The sequence below is a fragment of the Limulus polyphemus genome, unplaced genomic scaffold (assembly GCF_000517525.1).
Source record: "Limulus polyphemus unplaced genomic scaffold, Limulus_polyphemus-2.1.2 Scaffold161, whole genome shotgun sequence".
In the NCBI taxonomy this organism is placed as follows: domain Eukaryota; kingdom Metazoa; phylum Arthropoda; class Merostomata; order Xiphosura; family Limulidae; genus Limulus; species Limulus polyphemus.
The window spans coordinates 48,329-60,541 of record NW_013665771.1 but is presented as its reverse complement, the minus strand read 5'-3'; the positions used below and the strand labels follow the sequence as shown (position 1 = coordinate 60,541).

General features: G+C 28.2%; 1 protein-coding gene across 1 annotated transcript in view; it reads right to left on the bottom strand.

Annotated features, from left to right (window-relative positions):
* Window positions 1-12,213, bottom strand: part of LOC106476917 (condensin-2 complex subunit G2-like) — a 59,476-nt gene that overhangs the window by 33,879 nt on the left and 13,384 nt on the right. The window contains exons 7-10 of the mRNA XM_022381407.1: window positions 7,615-7,709; window positions 3,991-4,060; window positions 3,032-3,124; window positions 1,946-2,038 (exon numbers count right to left, since the gene is read on the bottom strand). Of these exons, the coding sequence (XP_022237115.1) occupies window positions 1,946-2,038; window positions 3,032-3,124; window positions 3,991-4,060; window positions 7,615-7,709 (351 nt within the window). The remainder of the gene's footprint in view (window positions 1-1,945; window positions 2,039-3,031; window positions 3,125-3,990; window positions 4,061-7,614; window positions 7,710-12,213) is intronic.

The following is a 12,213-nucleotide window of genomic DNA, read 5'->3' as shown; positions in this document are numbered from 1 at the left end:
CACACACACACACACACACACACACATATGTAATATACTATAACCAAAATGTGACTTTTTTTACAAAATACTAGTCCATAAGAACAAAGCCATGACAGGTCACTTTGTAAAGGCTAGTTTTATACTACTGGACATGGTAATATGAGTGCACATACGCTTCATCATTGCAACTTCTGTAATGTTAATCAGACATGGCTGAAATGTCAATAAAATAAAAATAATAAATATATATAGATAGATAATGTTATGAGATTTAAGCTAGTTAGGCTAAATATTTGTGGTTTTGTGTTATAATTTGAAGTCATTTTAGAAGAAAAAAGTATAATTTATATTTATTTCCTAATCTTTTTATGGTGGTTACGAGGTCTGTCAAATCGACTAAACCCATACAGAGAAACAATAGTGAAAATAACAGATAAGAAATAAAGATGATTCTCTAAAAAAAATTTTTGATAATTATCTGAAGGTTATAAAGATTTTGCATGTGAAATGTGACAATTTTCTGATGTATAAAAGTATTTCAAATCTTAAAATTCAGATTACTTTGCATGTTTGATAGTCAACATTTGAGAAGAAAAAATGCATGAGCAAATCATTATGTAAAAAAATCTTAAAACTTAATAAAAAAAATCTAATATTTTGTATACAAAAGCCTTGTAATGTTTACTGATATTCAGAAGGATTTCTTGAAGATACGCATACTGTATTAAAAGTTCTAGTATGAAAACTATAAAAAGCACAGAATGGTTACAAGGTCAGTCCCTGAGACTAAGCCTGTAGTGAGAGAGTTAACTAAAACTGCACAGCATACAGTGAGAAATTGTTGAAACTGAACTAGGATGATATCATTAGTTATAAAATCAGAACAAAAATAAAGTATGTAGTAAAATTAGTTATATTTTAATACCATAAGAAATCAGTAATTCTATTTCCTTGGATTTTTTTAATGTACAGGTGGGCCTGAATTAATTTTGCCAACGGATTTTTCAGCTCATTAATTTCTTATTACAGTTGCTTAATTCCTGTTTCTTGGAACCTGTTGATGGTTGCATTTGGTGACTGCTGAAATGGCTTATAGACTTACCACAGAGCAAAGAATTTTTAGTGCTGAAGGTATGGCAGAGCACAGGAAAGAGCACTACTATGTGTATATCAGGAAGGCAAACACTTTAAACACATGAATTAAGAAAAGAAAATGTCTGGTAAAAAACACAAAACTTCTTCGTTCACTTTTTTGTAGTTGTAGTGTTACACGTTATATTTTGTACTAAACACCTGACTAAATAAACCATCAGTTCATAAGTAGATTTACTTATGGTACACCTTGTATTTTTACCAAAAAATATACAACTTCAGACTGAAATTGTATACATATTATTTGATTCTGTTTTATAATTCCAGTTATGTTGGTTACAACTAATGTCAATAAAGAGCAAAAAAGTAAATTTCTCCTCTCAATCACTAATTTTTTTCATCCCAGTTCCTTTTTATCAGATGTTTATTTTCAAAAACATTTTCTTCCTGCAGTTAGCAAAGTCTGGACTATGTTTCTAAAGTTTTTCAATTTTTTTATTGGTCAAAAAAAGGCATTGTTAAAATAATACTTAGATTAGCTCATCAACATTTATCTTGACACATTTTTACAAATATAGCTGAAGAACATCATACAACTGACTACAAAGGAATAATGTACAAATATCTTCTATTCTCATTAAGTTTTTTAGGTTATGAAACTTTTATTTTTGTAACAAAAATGCAGCCAAAAATTATATTTATTACTACATTTTTTGCTATCTAAACAGAAAATATAAAATGCAAAAAAAACAAACAATTATTTAATGTCCTAAACTAATAGCATTATTAGCATGTTTCTTATAAATTAAAATCTTTGATATCTCAAGAATACCAAATTTTTAGATAAGGAAATTTATTTTATTACACTTACTTTCAGAGACCTCCAGATAATAGGATCATAGAGATTTAACAGCATGGTTGCTACTGAACGTTGTTGTTTTTGATGATGAAAACAGTTCAGCAACTAAAAGACAATATTTAAATAATTCTAAAAGCAAAAGTTAGTAACACAAATATTTTGAGATAGAACAGTGAATTTCTTTTAAATAAGATCAACACTTTAAAGCCTTTTTATGTCTGATTTTTATACCATCAGAGATCCTAGACTTTGTGTTGAATTAAAATGCACCCTTACACATCTTATTGCACTTTTGATGAGCAAAGAATACACACACACACGTTAAAATACAAAGAAAAAATTACCAACAGTGTTTGACAGCAATAGCAGGAAATAAACTTCTGCCTCAGACAAACCAATTTCTAATTATTACAATGTAACTGCCTTGCAAACATCAATTGTCTGCATTAAAATATGGGAAAGAAACAACAAAAATATTAAAATAGGAAATGTAAAATAAAAACTCCTTTTCAGTTTTCAGAGTTAAACCACAATCAAGGATAACATTCAAGAAATATATTACTACAAAAATAGATTTTGCTAGTTAAATAGAAAAAATATTGTAACCTACCTACAACTTGCACTATTTGCCTTTTTTTTTTTGTTTAAGTTTAACAATTTTTGGCTGAAGTCAAGTTAAAAATTCTGAATATGTTCCAAGTATTTCCTTAATTTTATAAGTTATGATAAACCAGATATGTATACCCAAAAGTTGTCATACAAAAAGTAGGGTTGATAAACTTTGGGTACAACGTAAAGCACAGAAACTCAATAATTCTTTAAACTTCACTTTTTTGACTAATTACAGATGAATTTACTATCACAATGTAACCACTAAATAATGTACTGTGAAGAATATTTTGCAATAATCAAAGTGATTTTTCATTCCAATACCTTGCCTGTTTAAAATCTTTATTTGCAGGTTATAATTTCATAAAAATCATTCATAAACTGAATCTTTACTCCCTTATAATTTAAGGGTTAGAAAGTAAGTAAAGCAAAGATTTTCTTTTTTGCTAATAAAATTAAATAATAATAAGAAAGAATTCTAGTTCGTACTCTTCTCAGAAGTGGAGCCAAAGATTTCCTGATGTTCCTTGGAACATGGACAGCATAAAACATAAAGTCTTGTATACAGAACTGTTCTAATTTCTATAAATTAAAAAAAAATAATAATAAATAATATAACCATAGCTTAATTTTTTTCTATGAACAAAGTCACAAAAAAGATTTTTCAAATTTTGTGTCAGTAATGTATATCATTTGTTAAGTTACTCAGATGCTCTTTAATAAAAAATGTATTTAGTAATTCTGTAAATCATATGATAGTGGAAAAATTGTCTCATACCCTTTACTCTTTCTTTATATTATGCAATAAATTAACATTCCAAAATGAATCACATTTTCACAAAACACAGTTTACACAGCAGAATGACACATCTCAAGTAAAAATGGTAGATCTTTATTAAGAAACCTCTATGCACAAAATTTAAAATGCAACTCACTCTTTATTACAATAAATCCTGCAATATATAAAAAAATTACTTTTGACAGTTAAATTCGGGCTTGTAGTAATATTTTTTTAGCCTCATATTTAATGAAATATCAAAATAATTTGTAAATTATATTTACTTTATATATATGTCACTTTTAACGCTTGTGTCCCTTTAAGAACCAATTCTTCAAAACCTAGTTTACGGTGGTTTAACATTACTCTCACATGATATGCAAGGTTGAGTTATGATTGTAGAATATGCATGTATTAGGAATTACCATGTTTACTTTTGACTATTACATTTCTGTTAATGAAAGTTACTAATAATGTATTTGATCATTACAAGTATAAAGTGTGACTTTGTTGTGTTAACATTTTTGATGTTCAGTTTCAACAAAATTTAATGACACATCATTAAAATTTTGTTTTATAACTTTCAGTCTGTATATATGTTTGTGTTCCTTCAAAAACTGATTCTTCAACAAATTAATGCTATTTCTAAAGGTGATAAAAACACAAATACCTCTCTATAAGTTCCTGTTGAATTCAACCAAGCTCGAAAATACACTTTTCCATACATTTCTGCTTGGTTCCTGGAAATAGCACAGATATAACACTTGAAATAACAGGTTTATTTCTTCTGACAAAAAATTGTATAGCTTACTGTTGTATTAGAAAAATTAGCCAGTTACAAAACAAATGAAAAAACATTTTTTTCTTGTGAAAAGCTACCTTAATATACTGCACTTTGAAATGGGACTAACTTGCAATTTCACATTACAAAGGAAAGTACTTTAATAAGGAAATATTGACAACAGTTTAAAATTTTTTGATCAGGCTTAAAGACACCTCTGTTATGTACTAACTCAAGTATCAGTACTTGTGAACGAATTTCCTAACATAACTCTGCCTATTACATTATCAGCTTCAAAATCTAGAACATATATTGTATATCCTGTCCTTCACTTCTTTACTAAAGCACAGTAGTCTGCAAGTCAAAATACTTTCATAAAACATTCAATAACTTCAGCATTATAATGACTGTAAAGCAGTAAGTACACCTATAAAAGCATTCAACAATTTACTTTATTAGCACATACAAAGATTAGAGATTTGGGTAAGTTACATACTGCTTTTATCACTCAAGTTATTCTGATTCATTGAAGTACAGTTATGATTTGAAACATTCACAAGTATAGAGAAAAACAAAAACTGTCTGATCATTTTCAACAATACAAAAATTTCCTTAATGGAAAAATAGATAAATTACTTAATTGAAACATATGAATTATAATAACTTGCACTCAGAATAGTCATACTCTGACTTCATAAATTCACAGACAAAGCTTCAGTAAAAACAAAATACTTACTTAAAAACTCTGATCCTTTTGTGCACAAAAGACTTATAATGTTTACTAAAAGGTCATCACATTTCATGAAGATACATCAACTACATTAACTCTCAATGTGGGCTCAGTCATTCTGACAAATCTTGAAACCACCACGTAACCATGAAAATAACTTTCTATATGGTACATGTACCTTCACAAATCTTGCAACCCTTATTAAACATTACAAGTCTTTTTGACATAAAAAATAAGATTTTTTGATTAAGTATTTTTACTAAAGATTTGTCCGTGAATATACAGAAACAGTGTTTAGTAGTTTAAATGCAAAATGATTTTCACATTAAAATTAAAAAGTTTTTTTCACCTAACAGTTTTCAAATTTTCATAACTTTTCAAACCTCCGAAATAAATATCAAATACTTATTTTTTCATTAAAACTTTATTTTCTCTACTCTAACTCTATAAAAACTGTTGATTTGACTGACTTTGCAACCACTACAAAAAATATGAAATAAATCAAAATTACTCTGTTTTTTCTTTCTACAATGACTCCAGATTGTAACAGAATACTACAATTATTTACCATATATATCTTAAGGCTTGTAAGAGTGTACACGTGTTTCTATTTAATTTGATTCCTTTATTTCCTTTTGAACTGTACCTTATTAGTTAATATTCCTGAGATAAAAGCTATAAATTACTTGGCAAACACATGATTCAAGTTACCACATTGAATGACATAATGCACAACCTAACAGTGAGTATACTTCGGGGAAGAAATTTTTTATTGTTTTATTAATCTAACCTAAGTTTTTAATTTTTATATTTTAATTAATTTTATAGCAATAGCTAACAAATATACATATAAAACAAGTACTTTAGTATTCACATCTAGACTCTTGTTTTTTTGCTGTCAGTCTACTAATGAAACTTAAGACTACTTTTTTTTGTAATGATGGTATCAGTACATTAAATAATTTTTATTTATTTCAATTATGCACCTTAGAACAAAAATAACAACACACACAAAGCAAACAATGTCCTATAACTATTATAATTTAACTGGCTTTTTAATTAAAGCAAAAGTGCCTTAAAATAACTCCCTTAACTGATCAATGCGAGTTCAGCAATAGCAACTTTCAACCTGTAGGTGAAACAACTAAAATCTATAGGTCATTTGGTAAATTAAAACTTTGTTTTTCTATTGTTTATAAATAATTTAACAGCAAACATCAGTGAAAATTACTGGCAATCTAAGAAAGAAAGGATGTGACAGATGGGTCTGTTTATATCTCTGTAAACAAAGATTGAAGGCGATAAAAATTTGACAATACCTTTTTAATATCTATACTATAATGAGTAATTTACATTGAACTTAGGAGTCAGATAGGGATGAAGAATAAATAGAGGATGGGCAAATCAGAGAGAACAAATGTCATGACACACATACAAGGGGAAATTGAGAATTTATTGAAATATTTTCTTTTGAAATTAAAACTTATATAATATTGAAATTTGATTTATGAACTAAGTTTTGATGCCAATTGCTAATAAAGTAGCTTAACGAAGTTTTGAATGTAACTGTAAAAAGTCATGACGTGCACTTTGACCTACTTGAACTGAAAGGATAAAAAGATATAATATGTATAGTTTAACAGTTACATGGTTACAAAATTGGTCAAAATTATCAAGCCCATATAGAAAGTGTATACTTTACAACACGTAACAATACACTTTTTCACAGAAATGAGCTTCCATACTGCTGTTCATCACTCGCACCATATGCCACAGACTACGTATATTGACCAATTACATTTATGATTTTCACTTTTAACTTACAAATATTCATACACCTTACACAATCATGTTTTAACCATAAGTCTGAATTTAATTTTTATCATTAAAATACTTCAATCTGTATATTTCCATGGAAATTAACCAAGAAAAACTGAAATCCTTATAATTTCATCTGAATTTTCAGATTTGAATAGTAATTTGTCAGACACTAATCATTTTTTCAAACTATGCTAATAAGGTTAATATCATTCTAACTCCTACATGGCTATAGAATATGCATGGATTTGTAACATAATACTCAATTATATATTAAGTATGAGCTACTATTGATGAAGTAGGAAAATATATGATTATTGGTTAATTGGATTTCTGGATTCTACTGCAATTAGATAGCATTAGTAATTTAAAAATGATATAAAAATGTTTAAGAAACCAAATGTTCTAGTTATCTTAAATATCCAAGTGTGTGTGCATGGGTAAAAACTGGCACAGCTCCTCTTATCATGTGACATTCCACAGCTTATCACGTATCTGACATTTTCCCAAAATCCCAGCTTAAATAATGAGACATGACATTGCCTCAGAAATAAAACAAACTGACATGCAACATACTGATTGCCATTATAACCTGACAACAACTTTTCAGTTGTTATCAAATGTCTCACAACAGGGTAATAAGTAGCACAATACAATGGCATGTCAACAATACCAGTAGCATGATTCACTAATCCACTCTTACAGATATGATAATCCATATTCATGACCTAAATCAAAACAAGAGAGGAACAGCATATAGGCCAGAATCTGTATACATCACTTATCTGAGCTTGAGTTTCACAAGTAATTAATAACACACAACACTTTTATTTTTCTTAAATTTCAATGAAGATTCTAATATATCTTATATACAGACATGTAAAACTATAATTTTTATGACTCGTGTACACTACATCTAAGTTATAATATCACAAAAGAACAGCAACACTAAAGAGTATACTTACAAAGAACAGCTGGGAAGTTGCTTTTTAATAGCCTTATGAAGTGTTTCAATGAACTTGATATTCAAATGGAAGAGAAAGCTGAGGAACTTCCTACCCTGTTGAAAAATAAACACAAAAACTTAAAAATATTTTAAAATGTGTACGTACTTTCTGAAATATGTTCTTATAAAAAAAAATACAATAAAATATCCACATTCACAAAAAGCTGCTTACTTAGGTATGAAACATTTAGCTTTCTCCTCAATCTATGCAAGAGTTAAATGAAATGTATAATTGTTCTTAACCTCAACAAGAAACTTTTTTATCTAATGTCCATTATTTTATAAAATAACATTTGCTAATTTCACATTATAAACTTAAATCAGTGTTTCCCAAAAGGTGAGCCACAGCACACTAGTACATCACAAGTGAGCTGGCAGTGCGCTGAAACAAATTTTACTTTTCTATGCCATTTAAAAACAATAAACATTTACAGCAAAGTGCATTATAACAACCATTCCACTGTGAAAACACAAAATCACTTTATTTGCCATTGCGTGCTTTTATGCTCTTTGTGTGTATTATTTATTCTAACTTTGTAATTAGTGGAATGCCTCTTTTTTTCTAGTTGCTGCAGGTGAACCTTGAAGAAAAGGTTTGGGAAAAACTGACTTAAACAAAGCTCTTTTAAGTTAACAAAAATAAAAATAATTTGTTGCATAAACAGAATATTACAAAGATAGACCGAACTTAAGGCATGATAAGCTTTTCATCTTCCTTAGAACTGTTCACCACATTCAATTATAATGTTTTTATTCATGCATGTTTATAACTTTCACAAAAACAAATCATAACATGCGTGTTTCAGTGGCACACACACAACACACAGCAATGAAAGTTTTCAGGTAATGACATTCTATAAAACAAAAAGGTGTAGCATATCAATATATGCAGGTACAATAGAAATGTGAATATCAAAGTATCTTTAAACTATTCTGATGTTCCACACTGGAAATGGTTGTAACACAAACCACTAACAAAGTATCTATAATCCAAAAGTATTTCATTATACTCAGTGGAATTTATACTTACCTGTGGATCAAAAAGATTATTAAATTCCTAGTATTTAGCTGTAACTCACAAATTGTATTACATTCTTTTATTTTTTACCCGTATGATCCATTGTACAGATTTAGATTTAAAATTTTTATGGAATTCTTCTGTGCATTGAGCTCAGGATGGCATTCTCCCTGGTAACACAGGTTTTCATAGCTCTAAGGGCATATGCAGTCCATAAAAATTTGTAATCCAGCAGTTTTCTCTACCTAGACTTTCATTTTAAAAGAACTGTACAAATTTAAACAAAATAATACAGTAAAAGTAAGCTTTAAATAATATAATTAATTAAGCTTTTAACATTAAGTATAACTAGTGAAGCCAATGATACATAAAAAAACTTACTGAAACACAAGACTTCGAATATGGATGAAAAAACAAGTAAATATTTGGAAATTACAAAGTACAAATACATTTTTAAATCATGCATCACAAATAGATCAAACCTGCACAAAATGACACAGCTTTCTAAAGTCTAGACACACTTGATTTTCACACAAGGTTTATGAATTTATCAAACACTAATTTGCTCCTTAAATCTTAAGGATATAAAACTTTAATTTTGTGTCAGATATTTTAAGCCATACATAACAGTTAAGGTAAGCTTTTTGATGCTACACAGTCTCACAATTATACAATAAAGTTTTAGAGAAATAATTCACTTTCTTTCTATGCTATTATTATGTGTATTACCAAATAAGTTTTCATACCCTTTTAGACAAAATTAAAATTATATTAATTTTCCCACACAACCACATCACTAGTTATGTTTAGTTAGACCCACTTCAACTTCAATAATAACTTCGAAAAGGAGACATGCGAGTACTTTATAATGAATACCAATTCTCATAAAATATTTCAGTGACTTGGTCATATTAGAGATTTCAAACAATAACAAACTGCAACAAAATAAGTGTTCTTGTCATATCTATAAAGGAAATTTGTTAATGAACTGTAAGAAAAGATAGAAAAATGCAGTTTTCTGAGCTAAATATACATTGCATTACTCTGATATGAACTGTATATATTCAGTGCAACTGTCTTGAAAATACTAGATACTTCATGATATAATGTAGGATAGTCTTTTTCTTAATTTTCTAAATTCCAAAGCAAATCTATTTTACATTTCTATTTCAACAGCTTAACCCCTTCCATACAAATTGGGATCAGAGCACATCATTACATTTTGTAGACTTGCATTCAAAATTTCATTAAACTACTATTTTATGAATATATTGCCCACACATTTGGAATGAAACTGTAGTTTGTAATTCAGTTTTTTGTATTACACATTACCTTAGTTCAAAATTAAGTATTAAAAAATAGCTAAATATTGATTTTTGTGTGTCATATGGTACATCTTCTGCATTTACTCAGATTCTATTGAGGACATCATAAAATGTAAAGCCTACAGTTTTTAATGACTAAGAAACTCAAATAACCAATACTGACAAGTTAGAATATAAAATAAGAACTGACTACTTTTTCTATTTCTTGAGATATCATTATATTTAGCAAATCCACCACACTGGCTCACCACCCACCTCTTCCTCTTTTGAAAATAGTTGTTTATCTACACCCAATTCTCTCAATCATATGTTTATAACCAATAAAAAGCACTCATTTTGAACTATATAATTCTGTCAGTCTTCCTAAAGTATTCATTTGGGTAAAGCCATCATTTCCATTGCAGAGTTTAAGAGTAGTGATCAAGGCAATATGCTAATTGGAAATGAGATTTTTTTTAGACCCAAATACAACTTAGTTTGTTAGGAAGAATGATAAATTCCAGTGGAATTTTGTGGTATCGATACAGACATTTATAATTTTTTATTTCAAAATTCATATATAAAACCTACAGAAATTATTTTTCACACCCTCCTCATGCAAAATTTGATGAGGCTTTGCATAAGTAGTAGAGATCCATTGTTTTCTATTTCCAAATTTTTTATGGTGATTACCAGGTCAGTCAAATTGACTAACCCCATATAGAATTAAAGTAGAGAAAATAAGAGATAAAATATAAAGTTTTTATTTAAAAAACGTCTGATAGTTATTTAGGAGGTTATACATATTATACAAATGAAATCTGACAATTTTCAGATGAAGAAAAGTATTTTTAACCTTAAAATCAAAATTACCTTGCATGTTGTATACTCAGCATTCCAAAAGTAAAAATTGACAAGCAATAATTGAAAAAACTTAATACTTAATTATAAAACCTGATATTTTGTGTACAAAAGTCTTGTAACATTTACTGATAATCTGCAAAAGTCCATGAAGATACATGTACATTACAAGAAGTTATAGTACATTTACTCTCATGGTTAATTTGGTGGTTATGGACTGGGTGCAATGTACCCAGTCCTGTTGTAGTCAAACAGTTAATGGAAGTATATTTGTAAGAAAAAAAAATGTATAATCTCTTAACTCTACAACTTGGGGTCAGTCGAATTGACCAAGTTTGTAACCATTTGTACTCATTATAGATTCAATACTATAACCTTTAACTCTTTCAGTATGGGCTCAGTCCCTGAGACCAACCTTGTAACTATTTTATGCTTGTTATAGTTTTCATGCTACAACTTTTTGATTAGTAAGCATATCTAATGAAATTTGGCAGATTATCAGTAAACATTACAATGCTTTCATATGCAAAATATCAACTTATTTTATAATGTCTTAAGGTTTGTTAAGCAATGTTTTTCTTGTGTCTTTTTTTTTTCTTTTCACACGTTGCCTATCCAACATTCAAATTAATTTTTATTTTAAGACTGAAAATACTTTTATGAATTATAAAATCTTCAAATTTCACATGCAAAATTTTTATAATGTCAAGATAGTTATTAAATGTTTCTTAAAAACTTTCATATTTTATTTGTTATTTTCATTCACTGTACAGGTTCAGTAGATTTGACCAATCTTGTAACCACCATAAAAAAAGTAGGAAATAAATATAAATTATGCCTCTTTCGTTCTAGAATGACAACAAATTATAACACGAAAACATACGTTTAGACTAGATACCTTAAATCTCATAACATTATACATTTATATGTATTTATTATTTTTATTATATTGACCTTTCAGCCATGCCTAGCTAACAATACAGAAGTTACAATGATGCAGCACATGTGCTTTCATGTTACCATATCCAATAATATAAAACTGACCTTTAGTCTTTACAAAGTGACCTGTCTTGGCTGTATTTTAGTAGACTAGTATTTTGTAAAATAGTCACATTTCAGTTATAATGCATTACATATGTATATAGATTATTACTAATTAGAAATAAGTACTTAAACTTATTTTTCTTAAAACATAGAACTGTATATAAAGAAGTATAACAAACAATTATCTTTTCTAGTTACAACCTTTGTACTCAGTTGCTGCTTGACATAGGTTGCCAAGCCTTTTAAAATTTTGCACGTGGAGGATATGAAACAAAATAATTTTTTTTCGGTTTATATATATACAATTGAATAACCAAAAATCATAACTTAC